The following is a 22,075-nucleotide window of genomic DNA, read 5'->3' on the forward strand; positions in this document are numbered from 1 at the left end:
GTTTTGGTGGAGCACAGACACGACTATTCATTTATGTTTTGTCCTGCTTTCACCCTCAAAGGCAATGTTGGTTCGTTGGCCTAGACAAAGCCTAAAATTTTTACTCTCTGACCCCTTACAGGAAGTTTGCTAACCTCTGTTCTGTACCCCTGGCTGAATTTCCCTGTGTTGTTTCCTGATGGAGTGCTAAGATTCTGGGGCTAAATGGGGTGCAGTAGCATATGGACCACCTGATTCCCTGAGAACACAGAGTCATGCTCTCCCGTAACATTAGTACACGCTTGTCATCCACTCCTACCAAAATGACTAACTGGTCAGAATTCCCTCAGGGCAGAAGCTGTTTCAGGGTATAAGAGGCTATGAGTCTGATTATTTAACAAAAATATGTATCGTCTTGTGTGTGCCAGTCCCTGGGCTCTGGGACTGTCAGCCTCTGCCCTCATGGCCCCAAGGGGTCGGTCAGCTTCACCGATGTCCAGAGTGAGGTGCGATCCATTGGGTTAAGGCTGAAAGTATCAGACACACTATTTTTATTTTTCTTCATCCTCCTGATAGACATTTTACAACTTCCATAACCTCTGATTGCAGTTGTAACATGTCTACAATTTGTAAGTAAACAAATGTGCATATGCTGATAGGAGTACACCAATCAAAACAAGTTTATAGACTTGATGCAGTTTACAGAGCTCCCATTCATTCATTTACCTTCCTGAAACAGAGCCAAAATAGAAGCCGCTTTAATTCATTTTTGAATAAAGTGAGCCATGACTCCATATACGTTTTTTTCCCCAAGAGAGACGGTCAAAATCGCGCTACTTTCCCTGGTAACGTTCACTGTTTTTGCTTCTGGTCCCTGGTGGTTTCACCAAGCAAAGCGGTTGTTTACAGATCCACTCCTTCCTCTTCCAGAAAGGAGCTGCTGTCCTAGCTTTCTTCCCTGTCGCTGGTGTCAGCAGCTGAAAGCTTAGCAAACAGGCTGGAACGGTGCACCCAGGGGAGGGGGACTCAGTCTCCCGCAATGTGCCCTGCGCCGCCCACTTCCCTCTCCACCAGCCCCACCCTGATCCCAGCTCCCACCAGGAGAAAACCAAATTCCTGAAGTGCTGGGGCTGGAGGAGGAACCCTGCAAGTCCCCAGCCTGAGGATGGCCCAAGGGGCACAGTTCAGGGTCCCTCCTGGCAGGCAGAGGCAAGAGGCACCCGGAAAGGCAGGGCACAAAAGCAAATGAGGCAGTGATTATGCTAAAGACAATAATGGCCTTGTTTTGGGAACTATTAAAACAACCTCCCAGGGAAGTAATTAACCACCAAGAAAAAAAGGCTCTGCACCCGTGTTTATAAAAAGAAACTCCCAGTTAATTCAGAGTTGCTTGTGTCAGGTGAGAGGGGTAGGCACGGATTCTGTCTCACCTGGTGTAAGCAATTCACAATTAACTGAGGTCTTTTTTTGGAGGAGATTCCTTGGAGCAGAGTATCCTTCTTTGTGGTTAATTACTTCCCTAGGAGGTGTGCTCAGCACTTTGCTGTTTATTGATAAATATTAAAGTTGTTCCTCATCAACTGCAGATCCAATCCTGTAGCACACTAATTACATCACTGTTTTGTTTGTTTGGGGGGGGTGGGAGGGGGGTGGAAGTTCTGCCCCAGGCTCTGTCCTGCTTTGCCAGTTCTCAGGAAGAGCTGTGTGGGTCTCTAAATGTAGCAGAGGGTGGGTAAGAGCAGACGCCCAGGCCTGGGGAGCAGCTGCAGTGAACACATTTGTCATAAACCTCACTAATGGGGAAAATAATAGAGCGCCCTTCCAAAGTGAGCTGGAAGAGGCAAATCATTTTTCCATCTAGGAATGCTCTCCATTTTTTAAAAATCTCAGGTTTAAAGTGATAGTTTTTTTTTTATTTTAAACTGATATAAATATAGATATAAATATGGATATAGATATTCGAAGCCCATAACAGCCTTTTTCAACCTGAGTTCCTCCATGAGAGAAAGAAGCTCTAATGCCTACAGACACTAGTAGTTCCAAAATGTTAGCTTACAGCAAAACCACCTGGAGGGCTTGATTACACACAGATTGCTAAACCCTACCCCGGTTTCTGATTCCCTAGGTCTGGGGTAGGATGCAAGAATTTGTATCTCTTGTAAATTTCCGGAGAATGCTGAAGCAGGTTCTCTTTGAGAGCCACTGACCTAAGACAGCCATTATGTGGAATGAATGAACTTCTCTCCGATGCATCTAGAATGGTACTAAGTACCTTCCTCGGAAAACTTGGGAAATTTTTCACTCAAATACTTTCTGGATTCTCTGGTTCTTAGACAAGAAACCCTGTTGAAAAAAGCTGCCTTCAAATATCCCCCCAAAACAATTTTTAAAAGCTGCCTTCAAATATCCCCCCAAAACAATTTATGGATTCCTACCTTCTTACTCCCATTGCTTTCAAATTCTCCCAACACCGCCAACCATATGACCACCAACTTAAACTCAGGAAGCATTGGCTGCTTCTGAAGGGACAAACTTCACCTGCCATGGCCCCTGAGAAGTAGTAGAAACGGTTCAGACACACGTGCCGGGGAGCAGGCTGTCTTTTTAATAGTGAGAGATCTTTACTTGAACTGCTCACCCCAATTTGAAAAAGGAGAGACTCAAAGAAATATTTTTGCTACAGAAGACAAATACGAGCTCATTACAGTCTGAGAATACACACAACATGTACATCAAGTGACAGGAGGATAATATTTAATTATCACCACCGAGACAGAGGTGTGAGATTTAGTTCATCACAGCCAGGGGTAGGAGAAAGGGTGTAGATTTTCTCTCAAAGTGGGAACCTCGAGGTGGGGAGGCGTTGGTAGGTTCTCTGGCCTGGAAAGACAGTCCTTCTTCCTTCCCTCCACCCCTTTACCACCCAGAACTTGGAGTCAGGGGCCCCGGCCCTCTGTCTGTAGAAGCCCAAGGCTCCCATCATTGTGAGCCAGGCTGGGAGCCCGTCTGAAGCTCCCAAGGAATCCTATCAGATGCTGTCTCCAGTCTGTGGGCAGAGGCCCGGAGGTGGAGGGGTAGGAGATGGCCCTTCTGAAGCTGAGCTTATCCACGAGTCACCATGCCCCATGTCCTTCCTGACCACACTAGGGAGTTGTCTTTGTTTCCCTCTGTTCTGCTTCAACACATCTCTGAAAGTTAGATGCTTTGCTCCTTCTCCTGTCAGTTCCCTGATTGCTGAATAGATGACACTGTAGCATCATAGAGTTAAGAGCCTGGGCTCGGGGCTCAGTCTCTGTATCCCACTTCTGCAAGTCAGTTTACTCCTCAAAGTCTCAGTTTTGTTGTCTGTAAAATTGGCGTGGCAATGCCACCTCCATGAACAGGGGTGAAGTTTCACTGAGAAAATGTGTGTGATACGTTTTACAAGGTGCCTGGCTCATAGGATACCCTCCTGTGTTGGCTGTTGCTAGCTTTAATGTTATTAGTATTAATGTTGTTGTTATTGTCTAGAATGGATGCTGAATCCACAGAGATAGCGCCTAACCCATAATTTTCCCACAGGACAGAACCGCTGAGATTCTAACCAGTGCTCATCAGATTTCAGTGTTGCGTGACCACACTGGAGAGCTTGTTTAAAATTTCGATTTGTAGGCCTTTGAGATTCTGATTCATTAAGTCAGATATGGAATCTAGGAATCTGCATTTTTATCAAGCACTCCAGAGGATTCTGACGCAAGTGGTCTGCTGACCACATTTGGAGAAAAACTTGTTCAAATGATGGTTTCCCCTGGGTGGGCTGACCCAGCCCAATGTCATGGTGCCTATTCCCAGACCTCTACCCCTAGAATTTCCAGAACACAAGAGGAGTGAAGTGAAGAAAGGGGAATTTTACTTCAATGATGGAAAAACATACACATTTTCTGGTTTAGTTTCTGAGTAAATAACTTTAGTATGTTTTAGAAGTGCTCTCCATTCCTGGTTGGAGAGGTGGCCAGTGTTTGTCTCAAAATTTTAAAATCCCTTAACTCTCTGTCATTAGGGTGTGAATCCATCCATCCATCCATCCATCAGCCATTCATTCATGTTTTAACAAACATTCATTGAGGGTTTACTCAATGTTAGACATTAGTAACATTAGGCCTTTGGAAATACGAAGACAGACATGACACAGAGTGTCCGCAAAGAGCTCACTGAATCCATCTGAAAAGACAAGATATATAAACATGGTGGTATTATTACTACAATCCAGTGTGTGAGGGCAGACGGGGTAGGAAGGGACTGTCCCGGAGCATGGGTGTTGACTGCAGGACAGGAAAGAAAGCCCGTCGCAATACTAAGCCCAGGGTCTTCAGCCTTTCTCCTTGTCGCCCTCAATTCCACGGATCTGTGTGATCAGGAGCCCCTGGTAGGGGCTGTTCCATCCACCAGCAGCATCGGCATTTCTCTCTCTAAATTAAGGGCTTCAGTCAGGCTGCTCTTCAGAACGGAATTTCCCAGCCCACCTTCATCTGTGAAGCTCGGTTCCTTGTTTTGCTCCAAAGGAGGCTGCCTTGGGTTAAGAGATGTGGATGCTGGCCTGAGCTCAGGGCACTCCAGCCAGGTCTAAATGAGGAGAAATAACACTGGAGTCTGTCCAAAAGCACTTGGAACAGACGAAACCCACACCTCACCGACCGTTGCCTCCCCCTCTCTCCCCATCCCATAACCATCCAAATTGGTTTGACATGATTCAGGGACGCTATCCCGGCATTTATCTCCCGGCATTTAGTTATTATTTAATAACTCACCTCATCTGTGCGTTTAGCAGAGCCAAGCTCGGGACTTCAGGGGCTCTGGAAGAGTTATGGTTCACAAGTCCAAATAGTCCCATTTCTTCATCCAGTGAGAGGGAAAGCTTGGTGAACCCATTGTAAATGCCTTGATTAATGTGTGCAAATCATGTTGATGGATGGGTTGGGTGGGGGACAGCTTAAAAGTGCAACATCGCTCTATTAATTGGGTTGGATAAGGATTCCCTTTGCAGTCCAAAGACCTTGTGGAAAATGTAACTGGAGCCATAAATGATTAGCTCCCAGAGAGGAAAGCAATATATCTAATGCTTCGAAGGAAAACTTGACCTAGAGGCCACTGCCACCCGGCCAGGCACTGGGGCTCTCTTCTTTGGGAGGGAAGCAGAACTAGCCGCAACTGAACTCCTAGAGGACCACATGGCGACAGGGGGCTGTTATTATTATTCAGGATCTTCCAGTTGAAATAAGATCTTTGATTTCCTAGGCACATTGGACTAGAGAATCTTCTCTTTAGGAGACTGAGAATTAGGGGTTCAGTTTTCTTTTATTCTATTGAGGTTAAAAAAAAAAAAGATAGAATCCATTCTCCATTGCATATAAAAGCTATACTCAGTAAGATTTCAAGAGCACTGTGCTGGGCTTTGGAGGCACCTTGATCATGGGAATAGGCAACCAGCGGGATCTCTCAGCTGCTGCTGTGCCCATGTTCTCTGTGCCTCCACACAGCAGCCAGAGTGATAGTTTTACGTGGTAAATCAGATGATGTCATGCCCTCAAAGGGCTTGTCCTGTAGCTCGAATCAAAATCAAATGTTTCACCTTGGCCTAGAGGACCTGCTATGATGGGTCCCTGCCTTCTCTCTCACTGTGTCCCCGACAGCCTCTGTAGCAGCCCTGCTTCATCCACTCTGGCCAGCCTTCCCATCCTTGCACAAGCTAAGTTCATCCTCCCTAAGAGCCTTTCCTGGTCCAGGGCCAGCAATACTCTGACCTGGGCATTTTGCATGACTGACTGGTTTCTTCTACTCATTCTTAGGTCTCAGCTCAAAGGCCCCAAAGAGGCCTATCTTGACCTGGAAGTTTCACCTCTCTCTCTCCCATCACCCTCTGTTGTTTCCTTCACAGCAAATGTCACACCCCTAAATTACTCCTTCTTTCTTCTATGTTACCTGTTTCTTCACACCAGAAATGCAAGGTCTATGAGTCTCTCTCTTCATAGTTTTTCCATTTCCCAGATAAGGTACCTCAAGAAGGTCATATTCAAAACAGGCCTTTCAGCTAACCACTACAACATACTGCTTTTCTACCTTAAAGCCAGCATCACATTTCTTCTACAACACTAATGAAATTTGGAAGTTGTTTCTGAAGAAGGTTCAAATAAGTACAGAATGTGTGCTGTCGCAAAAAAGGTCTTTGGAAAAATCACCTCCAAGGTAAAACTTTCCCATAGTAAGAAACTTGCCCCTTTCACAGTAAATTTATTTGACCGTGGAATTTGTTGTTCATGAGTTTACCTAACATAGCACCTTCAGTCTTTTCTAATCAAATCTTTAATAGTTTAAATGGTTATTAAGTGTCTCTTAAGGGATTATATATTTTTCCCTGATTAGATAACAAATCAAATATTCATCATACAATTGTAATTAAAATGCATAATCTGCAAAAAAAAAAGTTGATAATTTAAATCACTGAGGACTTATTTTAGGGAATTAAAGGATCAAAACACAGGTCTAACTGGTGGCAGAGAGGTAACGTTTGTATCATTCTGTTGGCTTCCTCTGTTTTTGCTTGGCCAGAGAAACCGCCTAGATGGCAGAGATTACCCTCTTGGTTTCTGTGACCAGCATCTGAATGAAGGTTCAAGGGTCCCAGTGCCATGATTAGCTCTGTTGCTCCCACAATCCTCCCCTCAGTCCAGACCAGTTGCTCCCTGCAAAGGGTGACTTTGCTCTCGGGGGGACATTGTCAGTGTCTGTCGTTTTATGAGTCACAACAAGGAGAAAGAGAGGAGGTGCTGCCGGCATCTAGTGGATGGAGGCCAGGCATGCTGCTAAACGTCCTGCATGCACAGGACACCCTCACCACAAAGAGTGGTCCAGCCCAAAGTGTCAGTAATGCCAGGGCTGACAAATCTGACGTAGACACTAGCATCTCCCAGGTACGTACCCGAGGAGCTGGAAAGTACCAGCACAGGGAGTGTCCTTTGGTTCGATGTCAAAGGCCTGATGCATGGACCACTTATCAGAGGCCAGGCCTGTGCTCAGACGTTACCAAACTGCCCAAATAAATCATGGCAATAGCCCATGAGAGCCCTGAGAGCCTCTTATTATCCTTTACATAGAAGCAGAAACTAAGGGCCGGAGAAGTGAAGTGGCTTACCCGGGTCCCCCAGCTAGAATGTAGCCAAGTCAGGGTTCAGAAAGCAGGTCAAGAGCCCTCCTTGTAGGCCCCTCGCAGCACCTGAGTTTCATGTCCGGGATCAGAGCAGGGCAGATCTCCTTAACACACTCAGCCTCTCAGCAGCACGAATTCTGCAGCATTCTGAAAAATAGCCTTGGTGTTAGCTTTCCCCCCCGCCCCCCAGTTTTGGATCTGGAGTGCATTTTTGCCACAAAGTACTTCTGCAATGGAATGCCGGGGGCCAGCAGGGGAAACTGGAGCAGTTGGACTTTAAATAGCTAGGCGTTCTCCACGCTGCAGCGAGAACAGCTGCCCCAAAGCCTGTGCTCTTTTCTTTGACTTTCCATCTTCTCAGCCACGAGCTCTAGGGGACTGGAGAGGGGCCAGAATTATGCGGCCAAATGTGAATCCAAAGAAAACTGCAAGGTGTCCCCCACAGCTCTGTGCCCAATGCTTGCGCCTCTCTCCACACGCACAGCAAAATCTAAGCCTCTTCCAGGGAATTCCCTCCCTTTTCAATCCTCAAGGTATTTCATCCTTGATCTGCCCAGCCAGTACTACCAGCACTGCCCATGGGTAGGGCCACGCACTGAGGGACACTATGTCTTCATGAGATAGGGAGATCATGGCGCTGTGAGATCATGGAGCCCAGGAATGTCAGATACAGAAAGGCTGAAATATACAGTCTTCAGCGGCTGCAAAACCCAGAGAGGGAAAGTAACTTCTTCAAGGCCACGTAGCAGGGTGGGGCAGATAGGAGCCAGAGGCGTAGTTTCCTGGCTTTAAATCCAGTACGTGCTTCCCCCAAAGGGACCCAGTCACCCTTCAGAGAACAGGTGCCTGGCATTGCTGGTTTGAGCCAAGATCTATGTGAGACCCAGGACCTAGACTAGGGTGAACAGAGGAACCTCACACCTGAGAGTGAGCGCCTTCTTTAATTTTGCGCCCCAGGTGGGTCTCCCTCACCGCCTCCTGTCCCTGCCCTGCACAGACCTCTTCTCACTGATGGTGATGATGGCAAGCACCTCTCCCCAAACAAGCCACACTCTTGGACAGAACCCCTCAAATCATTTAGTCATTCAACAAATATACACCGAGCCTCTCCTCTGCAGGAATGAACGAGACACAGAGACCCGCAAAGAATCCACAGTCTCATGGGGGGTGAGGCATATGTGAAACCAGTCACTGCAAAGCTGTATCCTAAGTGTCCATGATAGACATAAGGCCAAGGGGCGATGGCAGACCAGCAGAGGGACATTGAAGGCTTCCAGAGCCGGTAAAGCTTGAATTTTGAAAGCTACAGAGGAATTAGATAAGGCAAGAGAGAAGGGCATTGTGGGCAAAGAAAATGGCAAAGGCACAGAGGCCAGAGGCAGCAGAGAACATGGGGGACATCTGAGAAGGCTCAGGGTGTGGAGAGTGGAGGAGGGAGAGGTTGGGGAAGCAGGTCTGGACAGACAGAGACAGGTCGTGTGTGCCAGGCTGGGCAGAGTGCACTTTACCCCAAGTATTGGCTTTACCTCCCTCCACTTAGCACCTTGGTCCCCAAAATCGCAACGACCCCTCTTCCTTCAAACTGATGTGTCTGCTTGGATTATTCCTGAACGCACATGCTCAGAGCAGGGAAGAAAGAAGGGCCTTTCCTTATGTTTCCTCATTGCCCGTGGCAGGAGGAAGCAGCCTGGCAGGGTGGTAACGAGGCTTTGGGGTCAGGAAGCTTTGGTTCACGTCCTGGCTCCTCCACTGCTACACAGTGTGAGCAGAAGCAAGTCATTCTCTCTCCCTCTCTCTGAGCCTCAGTTTTGTCCTCCGTAAAGTGGGGCTAATGACGGTTCCTACCTTATAGGACACTGTGAGGCTTAGATGAGTTTATACGTGCAAAACACTTAGCACAGTGCTTCCAGTAGGTCAGTGGGCATCAGAGTCACCGGAAGGCATGAGCCACAGGTCAGGCTGGGCCTCTCCCCCAGCTTCTCATCCGATAGGTCTGGTATGGGGCCCGCTGACATGCATTTCTAACGAATGCCCAGATGATGCTGACACTTTGAGAACCACTGACTTGGCACAATACGTCCCCTTTAGAGGGGAGCTCAAGAGCCTGCAGTGAGTGATGTCTCCAAGCGTAGTGGCCCTGGGCTGCCTGATGGGGAGACAAGCCGAGATGCTCTGCTTCGCAAGGCAGTGGCGACTTGATTGGCATATGGACGCTGCAGACATCCCTGGGCTCACATCTCCGTGGCAGGTTCTCTGGCTCTCTCTCCTGCCACGTTTGTCCCTGCGTGTTGCCACACAGATCTGTGGACGCACCCTTGTCTGGCCCCTCCAATCTCTATTCTTAATTCTGAAGGCCCTGGTTGCTTAATGTCTTCCCACCTCCACCCAGATCATGCCACCAGCTTTGCTAGGCTGGGCTACCGTTCCTGTAGCGGCCAGTCTAGCCCACAGAGAGCCCTCAGAAGAATTCTTTTGAAAGTCAGGTCACATCACGCCTCTTCTGGTATTTCCCAGGGCGTCTCATCTCCCGTAGAATGGCGTCCAGGTGCAACGTTGGCCATTGCTTTGCATCAGCAGGTCCCTGCTTCCATCTGATCTCATTTTGTCCTTCTATTCCTCCCCCTCCACTGGGCCAGCATCCACCATCTTGTTCTTCCCAGAGCTCACAAAATACATCCCAGCCCTGGCCGTTTACACCTGCTGTTCCCTCTGCCCAGAATGCTTTTCCCCCCAGATGTTTCCGTGACTTGTTACCTCATTTCATTGAGGTTTCTACCCAAACATGACTTCTTCAGAGATCCCATCCCTGGCTCCCCTCGAACCCTCTCCAACCCTTTGCCCTGCTTTACTTTTCTTCAAAACACTATCACTCTTGCAAAGTCTATTATACATTTATTTGTTCATTGTTTCCCCTCTCGAATCTAGGCCCACAACCTCAGGGTCCCCGTCTGTCTTGGTCAATTCCTTATTAAATGAATTGAAGAATGAAAGCTTTAATGAGAAGTATCTAGGATAAAAAGCAGTTGTCATTTATTCAGTAGATTATTTTAGGATGAATAAGTTTCATTTGGGGATTAAAGAAACACATGCATACAGACAATGACACCCAAGTCACTGTATATCACTGACACCATTTTATCAATGACAAGAAAATCCAAATGTAAGATACACTGTTTCTTTCACTAAGACGTGAACACGTGATTCTGCTGCTCTTCACCTCTGTAGCCGACTTTGCTCACCCAGTGTATCGGCTTCCCATGGGCTGATGGCAGTAGGTAGGCAAGCTCCATAATCCTCCTCCAAGACAGGAGGAAAGGCAGGGGCGGCCAGGGATGGCTGTTGAGTGAGCCCAGACCTCCCGCACGATGGCTTGCTTGGCCAGATGTGGAATAGTGAGGAAGCCACAGTAAACAGATGATTACTCTCCGCTAACTGCTTTTGCATAAAGCTTATTTCGTCTTTCACAACAGCTCTATTATGCTGATATGATTATTATTTCCATTTTACCGATGAGGAAGCTGAGGCTCAGAGAGGTAAAGTAACTAGCCCAAAGCCACACAGACAGTGTGTTGCAGACCTCCAGATCCTGTGTTCATCACTGGCAGTACAATACCAGCTCCTAGTACCGACGCAGTAGAGTGGATGTGAAGATTAAGTGAGAAAATCTCTAGGGAGTATTCAGCACAGTGCCTGGAGTGTAGTAATGGCCGTGTTTAGGAATTCATACTTCTGATTTCCCTAGTCTAGCAGGCAGTTTGTAGATGGTTGAGTCTGGTCCCTTCTCCCAGTTGCCGGGCTGTGGGTATTTCTCTATTCTTGACACAGTCATCAAAGCTGCTAATTCTCTCCGCTTTGGGGCCGGTCCTCCCACCTCCCCCCCCCAAGAGACGGGATCTCTCCTCAGGCGGAAAGTAACTGTTCCGGCTTGTTGCTCAGAGGTGTCGGTGGTGACAGCCCCTTGCCTTTCTGAGGGGCCCAGCAGGTCACTGCCTGGCACCCCACCAGGCTGCCAGCCCCGGCCGGGCCTGGACTCCCTGGCCGTCGGCTCGCTTCTGTCCGACCTGTCAGTGGGCTCTTGGAAATGCTGGTTGATGAGGTCAACAGGCGTGTGGGGTGGAGCAGCCTGGGCTGGGAGAGGCCAGAAACAGCAGGGCAAGGGTGAGCATGTGGGGAAATCGGGGGCTCAGATCAAAGGCCCCTGCTCTCTGTTGCCACTGGCTTTTTGTAACAGGAAAGGGAGGAAGACAGCTGCAGGCAGGGTAGAAAGCCCCTGGGGATAAAAACATGGCCCTGGGCTAACAAGGGTGAGACTGTGCCAGAGAGGCCTGTCAGGGATGTCCGAGGTGAAAACTTTCTGATCAAGTGAGATCATTATTCCTTGAGGCTCTGTCTGGGTTGCGGAGAAGCAGCAATGGGAGGGGGAGGGGAAGAAGGGAGAGCGAGAAAGCGAGAGGGTGAAAGAGAAAGACAGAAAGAAACAGCAACTCGAAAAAAAAATGTTTTCTGAGGGCTTGGCCTTTCCTTCCCCACATTCTACAACATTCACAGGGAACCTTGATATGGCTGTGATCACTCACAGCCTCCTATGAAGAATGGAGGGTAGAAACCAAGAGTGTAGGCTTCGGAGGTGGACAGCCTAGGGGTGAATCACTCCTCCATCATTTACTTGCTGTGTGATTGTGGGCAAGGCCCTTAACCTCTCTGAGCCTCAGTTTCTTTATCTGCAAAGTAGAGATCACAGAAGCCTCCTCAAGGGGTTCTTGTGAGCATTACTGGATGGTGTCTGGATAAGGTTGCATGATGCAGGCTGAGAAAGCACAGAGGAGCTTAAGCCGCTGGTGAGGGGGACAGCCCTGTGGTGGTCCACCCAAGTCAGAAGTGTAAGCTGGTAAAGTTAGGAGCTGGGGCGGAGGGCAGCTAAAACATTCTGTGTCCCAGTTTTCCAAAAAATAAATCGTCCTTCAGTGTGTCTTTAAATTGTCCCTCTTCTGTTTGACATAGTCCTGCCTTAACTAAAAGAGCTTGGTGTAGGCGCTAAGCATGTCATAGTGGCAGGTACAACAGCTCCTGTGTATCGGCCACTCGGAATGTTTAACGGTAACAGACCTATCATGGCAGCTGCATGTAGGATTTAACGTTGGAGTGCAGCAAACTGGGTTCAGAACCCAGCCCCACCATACAAAAGCTGCATGGTCTTAGGCGAGGTATTTAACCTCTCTCTAAATCTGCAATTCTTCGTCTGTAAACAGCAGGGCTAATGATGCCTGGAGTTCTGGTGGTGATTTAATGAGAGGATGCATGTAAAGCACTTAGCATGGTGCCTGGCACTTAGTAAACTTTTCCTAAATGCCAACTATTAACTCTCATAAGACATGGTTGCCATTAACGCTTCATGGTCATGCTGACGCCCCCAGGATACTGTCACCTAGCACAGGACCCCTATGCTGAAATGCATTGGTTTGGGGGAGGCTCTGGGAGCCCAAGGACAGAGGCTCTGACCTGATGTGCTAGTAGTGGTGATGTGGTTTGCATTGGGCCTGATCACCCAAAAACCTGTATTTTATGAGACAGTCAATCAAGCCTGGGGCTGCCACTTGTGACTGTTGAATAGATGAAGGTTTGACTGGTCCTTCCTGGGATAGAACCCCCAAACCTAGAGCTCTGTGTTCTCGTGAAGTGCTCCCCAACCAACAAGGCTGATTGCAGGCAGACTGTTGCAGGGAGATGCTCCAAGCCAAACGGGGTCCGTGGTCAGGAAATACTGCACACTCAACTGCAACAGTAAAGATTCCTGATGCATATTCACTCATCAAGGGCTCTGAGAACTCCTGGTGCGATTAAACCAGTTTAACTTTGTTTAACCAGCATCTCCCAAACTGCACTGGACCGCAGACTCTCCTGTCCCACCCCCATTTCTATTTCAGGGAACCCCTATTAACACCCCCAGGAGGCATAATTTGGAAAAGCTGGTTTAGGGTTGTTGTGCTGGGTCAGTTGTGTTGAGGGTCAGTTGTGCTGCTGTGGATATCTGAAAGGTGTTTTTAGTAATTCAGAGCAGGGGGTCTCAAGCTTTAGTGAACTAAGGAATCACTGGGGCCTTTTCATTAAAATGCAGATTCCCAGTTTCCGCTCTCAGGAACTTAGTGGGTGTGGGAGACAACAGGGGTCAGTATCTTAACATCACTGAGGTGATCCCGGGACAAGGAATCAGGGAGCACGACTTGACCAGTAGTGGTTTAGTGCCTGACTTATAGAAGTACAGTGCTCAGAATACCAGCGTCAGCATCACCTAGGAGCTTGTAAGAAATGCAGGCTCTCAAGCCCCAGTCCAGGACTACAGAATTAGAATCTACATTTTAACAAGTTCCCCAGGTGATTCTGATGCCGGTTAGAATTTGAGAAGCTTTGGTTTTAAAGGGTTTGGTTAATAGTGTTTTGGTTTTTGTCCATTTGTTTCATTTCTGATGAAGAACCATTCAAAAAAAAAAAAATCTAGACACACACTTCAAGATCATTGTCATAAAATTTCTACCATCCTTCATCCCCACCCCCAGTCATGTGGGGTTGACCAGATGCCCCAGTAGCTTCAAGGTAAAGCCAGAGTCATATCAAAGAGAGGTCTTACCTGGATCATATCCCTGCCTTCAGTAACAGTGCCTGGGTTGTCCTAGGCAGCCTTTGCTTTCTTTCCCACATCCATCCTGAAGACTAGGAAAGCCAGCAAAGCAGCTCTCAGGGAGGCCTCCACTCTGCCAGATCACTGGTTGGACATGATGGATTTTCCATTGCTAAGTTATAAGAAAAGCTGGAAGGTGCTTTTGGAGCAAGGATCCCGGGCCTTGGAATTCACAGACTGACAAAAAGAGTTGACAAGAAGCAAGAGGAAAACTTCCAACAGGCCTTCCAGAAGGAGTGCAAATACAATTTTACTTCTTGCAATGTTTAAGGATGGCGGTTGCCCTGTGGAGGGAGAGGCGAGATGCCTGCTGAATGACAGTCCATCAGGCAGCCAGGGTATTAATGGCAGGTGAAACCTTCCAAATGAGCACACTGTCAGCCAATCTATTGCTTTAAAAGGTTGGCAATGCGGGAGACCTAACAGCAGCAATGAAGAACTAATCTCATATTGCCAGGTTAAATCAAGTCAGCCTTGCCCATTCCTTTCACTTCTTAGTTACATCAAGCCAGAATACTTTCAATTATCCCTCACTTCCAACTTGTCAGCAGGCATTGGGTAAAATGCAAATAGAACAGTGCCTTTCCCCGGTGGAGAGCAGGAAGTATCATTAAGAATAGCCTCCATTTATTGAGCTCTTCCTCTGTGTGAAGTGCAGTACCTTCATCTTCTCATTTCACAGGGACCGTCTTAGCATCTCCGTGCTCACTGGTGACGTAGGTGCTATTAAGTCCATTCTATAGCTGGGAACACTGAGTCACAGGAGGTCAGTCACTTGCCAAATTTACATAGCTAATGAATGATAGAACAGGTTTTAAAACCAGACCATTCTGACTCTAAAGACTTTATTATTGTGTTATTTGTCTAACTAGGATAGGAGCCCAGTGGTTCCCTGAGCTTTGGAGTGCCCACCTTAAAATTTCCTAAGTGCTGTTCCAGTGGCAGGGACTGGCCAGGATCAGCAATGCTGTCTGGGAAGGGCACCCTCACCTGGACTAGGACCCCCATGAGCCCTGGGCCCTGTTTCTCCCTTTCAGGGTGCTCTCTGACCCTCTGCCTCTCCTCACCTCCAGTCCCATGCATGTAGGGTTGACCAGATACCCTAAGGTGTTGGAAGATTTGCATCTCTGAGCTATCTCAGGGTCCAATGCCCAGCCTCAATTCTAGAGGGCAGATTGGCAAGGCGATTGCTCCTGCTGGCTGAAGGAGTGTATGTTTTGCAAGCTTATGTAAGATCAGGCTGCCAGAATAACGCTGGTATGCTGATTTGGGAAACTCAAATTGTTTACATAGATAGGGGCCGAGCAGAAAAATATTAGCCAGGAGCCCCCCACACTTTACTCAGAGTCCTGCAGGAGCTCACCTTAAAACAAAATAACTCCCGAGACAAAACAAATGCTATGGTCACCATATTTCTTTTTTACTCAAGAACCCCTTTATGCTGCTGGCTAAAACTCAGGAGCCTTTGGCTTTTGCCAGCCCTCAGAGAAGGGTGCCCTCCAGCGCCCCCTGACCCCTCTTCATTTCCATCACAAAGAGCAGACAGCGCAGGTCTCTCCCTTCTTGCCCCAGCTTGTTGCCTCCTGCCTTCTCGCCACTGCTTCATTGATTTCCCCACCTCCCCATTGTTAACCGATCTCAAAAATAGCCCTAGGGTATATTGCGTTCACCACCTTAACACCCTGTATTTTTCCTGGGAAAATGAGAATTTGGCGAGTCCCTCACTCTGGATGCGAAACAAACATATATGATGCCAAGAAGACTCACAAAGAAGAGAAGAAGTAGAAGTGACTCAGAGACACTTAGTAGGTTACTAGGTGCTCACAACTGTTCTAAGGACCTTATGTGGATTATCTTCTTTAATCCTCCCAATGCTCCTTGCAGTATCATCATCATCATCACCATCACCATCACCATCACCATCCTCCTCATCATGCCTACTTTGTACATAAGGAAGACAGGGCACAGAGAGGGTGATTATCTTGCCTAAAGTCAGTCGGTTAGCAAATATATAAAGCATAATCTTAAATATACACCTTGATGAATTTTTATAGACATATTCACCTGTGAAGCCAAGTGAATAAGATGAAGATCTAGAAAATTCTCAGAACCTGAAAAGTCCCCTATATTCTTTTCCAGCTAATGCCTCCCCATTAAGGTGACCACAGTTTCTAACTTTCTACTATAATTCATGAACTTTGCCTGTTCTTGAGCGTCCTATAAATGAAAGACTATGTAGTCTTCAAAGCCCATGTTTTACTCAGTCCACCCTACGGCCTCCTGACCCACTGAGTGGGGAAGGTAGATTTGGTGGTTGGTAGTCCCTCTCAGCAAACCATGGCCTGGGAAAAGTGGGGCTCATTTTTCAAATCTGAGCTGCTGCCTAGTTCCCAAGCCAGTGCTGCATGCAGACGCGAGCAGCGCTATCCATGGCGCCTGAAGTGAATTGTGGGAGTCGATTTGTGCCACCCTGTCACAAAATAAAACTAAGAAAAGTAAATTTGGATCTTCCTCTGAAGCCTTTACCGCCCAAGAAGACCGGGGAGTTCATGCAGGTTGTAGAGGGAGTCGCTCGCATACCAAGCTGCAGGGAACAAAAGGCACCCAACACTGACCCGAATGCTTCCATCTGGAGTCTCCCAAAGCTGCCCAGTTTACGAAGATCAAAGAGGAAATAAATGAAATAAACCTCCTCTCATTCCTGGAGACTTTGCTTCCGTGTAGGAGTGATGCATGGACTCAGGCAGCCTCCCCAAGACAGAAAAGCTGTGCATGTTTCAGCCAACTCGGAAATATTCAGATGTTTGCTGTGGCTTCTCTGTAACCTCTCTGTTTACCCGCGACCCGCTTCCCCCTGAGTGTAGCATCACTAGTAGGTGTTCAGTTAAGGCTTTGAGGTTAAATCTCTTGACTGTTTAGGAGCTCCTCAAAAAGTCTTGCAGAGCAAACTAGGCAGGGGCTGGAAACAGCTGACACAAACCTGCAGCCCACCCAGAAGTGCAACCTTGTGCCAGCAGTAAAGGGCTGAAAGGGGGTTTGAGTCTCACAGGTAAATAGCGTGGTCCTCAGCAGCCTGCCTTGCAGGGAATGAATTCCCAGGCATCTTGTTTCTCATGTCGATTCCTTTTCAGATGTTCATTTCAAACAGCCAAACACTTCCCCAGCTGTAGGAGCAGACAGGCCTTCAGAAGTGATTAAATCTCATGGCTGCTCACACTTTCCCAGCTTGATGGGTGTCCACTGCCCTGTCTTCAGCCTCCCTTTGGGAAGGTAACATCTCCTCCTTCTGATAATGAAGAAGACAAGGGTGATGATCTCACGCGTTGCCTTTTCCTACTTTTTCTCCAAAGCTGCTGCTCCGCCTCTTGGATAACTTACTCGGCTTCTCTGAGCCTCAGTTTCCAACTCTATAGGATGGGTGATACCGTGATGCGGGGAATAATACACAGTTTAGTGAGTGCTTGCTACACCAGGCGCTCTTCCAAGTCCTGAATATGTAATAACTGCTTTCATCCTCCCAACAGCACCTTCTAATGTTATCATCTTCTTCATTTTGTACATAAGGAAACTGAGGCACAGAGCAGTTAATTGTCCAAGGTCAGCAGTTTGGTAGTCGCTGATCTGAGATTCAAACCCAGATACCCTGATCCAGAGTCTGCAGCTTAAGGGTTGTATTATTCTGCTTTGTAGGGTTACCATGTGGGTTTAAATCAAGAATATATGTAAATCCTGTGCAATATATAGCATTTATTATTACCAGCCATTATTATGATCTTATCACTATTTGAAAACATAGCATTCTTGCCAAGATGCACCCTACCCATAGCACATACCAGTGAATGACTCTAATCAGGGGACATTCATTTCATTTATTTTTATGTCCAGTTTTTATAAATTGAAAAAGTGGAAAACTTCAGGGAGTTGCTGGTTATAGTAATACCTACTGTTCATTGAACACATACTGTATGCCAGACTGATATTATATCTGTCAACGCCCCATCACATAACCCTATGATATATGCATTGTTATCACTCACTTTTAAAGGCAAAGAAATTGAGTTTCGGCCAGGTTGATTATCTTTCTAAGCTCACACAGCCAGGGCCTAGAGGGTTCCACAGGCCAGGCTCTTACCTCTGACGCTGTATAGATTTTTTGGCTTTTTACCTTGGGAATGCCAATCCAAAGGCTTCAATGTAACATTAACCTGATTTCTGCGTCACGTTGCCAGAACTGTTATGAAAGATTCTCTGATTTTCTTTATCAAAAGCAAGACAAAGAATGCCTAACCTACCGTTCCCAGAAAGTTTCTCCACGTCCATATTTCTCTGAAGTGGCCATTACAATTAGCATATGACATATGTGTGTGGGACACAGCCAGAGCGATGATTTAGCGTGCGTTCTAACAGCACCTAGATGATAGGCGGCGGCCACACCTCACAGAGTGGAGTAAATGAGGATGTTTCTGAAGCAGATGCAGGACACCACTGTGAGCCGATGGGGAAGGCCTGGGTCACTTTCCCATAACCGCTGAGTCAGAATGGGGCCCTTTTCGAAGACTCTGCAAACCCCTCTCACCAGGAAAAAAGCCAAGCAGACAAACAAATAAGGAGGTGGATAAATAAAAAAATAAATCGTCCAGTGTCACAGGGGGAGCTGTGCCGCTCTCATGCCCCTGTTGAATGGAGACATTGGCAGCCTCTCAGGTCCTGAACTGGCAATTCAGAACAGTTTGATTGCCTGCTTGATTGTTTGCGAGATAACTGCAAGATTGTCAGTGACAGGGTAATTTACTGAAGATTGCCATGTCAGACTCCATGCGAGGGGCTTGCTGGCATAAAGATGCGCTTCTCATGACTGACAGGCCACGGGGAGATTGGAGTGCCAGTTTCAAGTTCACAGTGTTGTCTGCAAGTGTTCGGCGGCAGCAGGCCATAATCACGAAACATGATGAGGTCATTACAGGCGCAACGTATGCTCGCACTTAGTAATGGATAGAACCCCAAATGCACCATCTCTGGAGAAGGTAAATGTAAATATGTAGGAGGAAATCATTTCTATCCTTTTTATCCCCCTTTTGTTAGCATTTGCCATCTGCTATTGCTGATGTGTTTGTAGGACATCTCCTGCCAGACAGGCCCTTGAATAAAAAGCCTGGAGTCAACAAAACAGTGGGGAAATTTGAGGTCCATGCTTTCGAAGCAGTCACAGTCACAGAAGGAGGAGCAGACTAGAGGGGGTTGGGAGAGGAAAACGTTCAGTGCTTAATAGGCAAGCCTGTCGTAATTTATTATTCGAGCCTGATGTGAGGCCGTCAAGCTGGTTGTATGGAGTGGGTGGGAAAGGGTTGGGGGTGGGAGGTGGCACATTCCCAGCTTCAGGAGGAAAAGGCCACCAGAGATGGATGGAACTCCTAATGGGAAGAGGCCGGTGGCCTTAAAGAACTCTATAGTGCTAATAACAGCGGGTTTCTTCTCACCTGAGAAGTTTCTGCAGCGTCTGGATGAAGCACTGCCAACATGTCTCAGCAGGATATTTTTAAATCTGAAGCAGGCATTCCGTGGTGGATTCCTTCTGTCTAATGAAGGCGGTCCATAGAAGGTGATGGTAGAGGCAGAATACGCTGCCTTTTTTTTTTTTTTTCCTATTCTTTTCTTTTTCTTATTCTGCCAAGGACCCTGGGAGCCACTGGATGATCTGAACGTGGGTCTGAAATGGTACCCCAGCATCATTCTGCTGCTGAGATACAATTCTCCAGCACCGTTTCTTGGGTCTGAGATTTGCGGGCCCCTGGGGGGCACCTGATTCAACCAGCACATCCGGCTGAGGTGCTCAGAGCCGTGACTTTGAAAGTCTCTAAATTTCAAGCATACATGCCTGCTCACCCTCCTGTGTCTGCGTTTCCAGAAAATTTTGTAAATCTAAATGTGTTACGAGGCACACGAGCAACATTTGCCCATGTGGAAAATGAGAGGCTAGTTTTAGTAATTTAAAGCCGAGCAGAACACGCAACCTCCTAATTTGTTTGTTTGCTAAAAAGAAAGTGATGCATTAAAATCATTGTACATTAATTGCTAAATTACAGTGGAACTTTAGTGAAATTAAATATTTCAATTTCATTAGTGGAACCAAACGTAAAGGGTAATGCCAAAAAATTACACTGTAGTAAATTTAAAGCACACAGCCAGGCCTCTGATTCAGCGTTCCAGTTCAAGTGTTTGTCAAGTCACAGCCCAGGGTTGGAGTGCATGTTTCTGTGATGCTAATTATGGCCCCCAAATGCCTCGCTATCAAATCAAGGAGTTACATGTAAGCAAGTTACTCTCCAAGCTCCTACACTGTGTATTCAATCAATTCCCAGCAGAGTGAAGAAGGGTTGGCTAACTAATCCATTCTAATAGGAATTCTAAGGAGCAAACACTGCCCTAAACACCCCCATCCTCAGCCCTAACAGACATGTGAGGAATGGGAAACAGTCATTTACTCATTCAACAAACATTTGTTGAGTGCCTGATTCGATGGTTGGCACTAAGCAAGGCATGAATATAAAAACGAATACGACACTGTTCTTTTCAAAGAGCTCATTTTCCAGACAGGAAGGCAAGCATACGGAGACAATTAATTCTAGTACAAGGAAGTTGGCTTTAACAGCGGTTTCTAGTATTTCTTGTGCATTAGAATCACCTGAGAATCATGTTTAACGTGCAGACTCCAGGACCTGCTCCTGGAGGCTGTGCCTGGGGAGGTCTGGGGTAGGCCCTTGATTCTCCCCACAGGATTGTGATGCAGAACCATTCTCTGAGAACCATTCTCTGACTCAGGGACACACAGAACGGGAATAGCTAACCTAGCCGGGGCATCATCAGGAAGGCTTCCTGGAGGAGGCCACACCTAGTCTGGGTCTTAAAGGATGAGTCATAATCTGTTTCCTCCACTATACTGTCAGCTCCTTAAGGACAGACACCAACATTCTTTGTTCCCTGTTTTATTTCCCGAACAGGGATGGAACTCAAATATTTGTTGAAGCGTAGATGAATAGGAATCAGCTCAGGAAAGAGATGGAGGGGCAGGAATCTAGGCAAATAAATCAGAATGTTCAAAGTCCTGCAGGTATGGGGAAGGTAGTTCCAGAAGCAATTGGGGAAACTAATGGCTCAGTTTGTGGGTGCTCAAGCTAAAGCCATTTCTCCACATTTCCTGGAAAATGTCAAACTCATCACCCTGGTTCTCCCACTAGTCAGCAGTACCCTCCCTGGCTTAGAGGGAGAAGGGACGGAATGCTTTTCTCCATTGAAGCAAGATTTAAGGAATCCCATGCATTTTGATGACTTGCACACCCATTAGCACGGGCCCCTGAGATCTGGCAACAGGTTAATTTTTTTGCGCTGTGCTCTTTAAGAGCAACGTGTTTGTTTTTATTGCCAACCACTCAAATAATACTTGCTCACGATAGAAAAGGTAGAAATTCCAGAAAAATACAAGAAAGAAAAAGAGAGAAACACCCTAATCTACTACCTGGGGATAACCATTTGTCCGCATTCTCAATTATTTCCTTTCAGTCTTTTATTTCCTGTGAGTATATAGTGGAATTATACTAGGCTTGTTGTGTGAAACCTGCCAATTCAGACCGTTGGGAAGGGTTGAGGGTGCTCGGGACAAAGGTGTTAGCATCTCAAAGCAGCTTTGTGCCATGAAATCTGCTGACCCCTGGCTCTGTCTCTGCCCTTCCAGATGGCCTGGTGGACTGCCTGGACCCCGACTGCTGCCTGCAGTCAGCCTGTCAGAACAGCCTGCTCTGCCGGGGGTCCCGGGACCCCCTGGACATCATTCAGCAGGGCCAGACAGACTCACCCGCAGTGAAGTCCTTCTACGACCGCATCAAGCTCCTGGCCGGCAAAGACAGCACCCACATCATTCCTGGAGACAACCCCTTCAACAGCAGGTAGGCGCCCTTCTGTCCCCGCAGGTGGCTGAGGTCGCTGCTTCCCTTCCTGTCCGAGCAGGAGGAAGTGCTCCTGGTTTTTCTGTGGGCTTAGTTGGCCTGGAAACTACCCCACGGGAGCAGCTCCCTGCTCTGGTTCATAGACGGCCCTTTCGTCTCTGTGGGTCAAGCTCCAGAACAGGGTCCTGGTCCCTCTATGGGATTTGGCCACCTGCAACCCAGAACCTGCTTAGAGACACCTGTTGATTGCCTGGGTTCTAGATCATTTTTATGATCTATTATTTTATGACATTATTG

General features: G+C 47.3%; 1 protein-coding gene across 11 annotated transcripts in view; it reads left to right on the forward strand.

Annotated features, from left to right (window-relative positions):
* The window catches only part of TENM2 (teneurin transmembrane protein 2), a 1,017,264-nt gene that overhangs the window by 895,617 nt on the left and 99,572 nt on the right, over positions 1-22,075 (forward strand). For all 11 annotated transcript variants that reach the window (XM_007171390.3, XM_007171391.3, XM_057541632.1 and 8 more), the window contains one exon: positions 21,568-21,778. In XM_007171390.3, coding sequence (XP_007171452.2) covers positions 21,568-21,778 — 211 coding nt within the window. The remainder of the gene's footprint in view (positions 1-21,567; positions 21,779-22,075) is intronic.

Source organism: Balaenoptera acutorostrata, chromosome 2, assembly GCF_949987535.1.
Source record: "Balaenoptera acutorostrata chromosome 2, mBalAcu1.1, whole genome shotgun sequence".
Lineage (NCBI taxonomy): Eukaryota > Metazoa > Chordata > Mammalia > Artiodactyla > Balaenopteridae > Balaenoptera > Balaenoptera acutorostrata.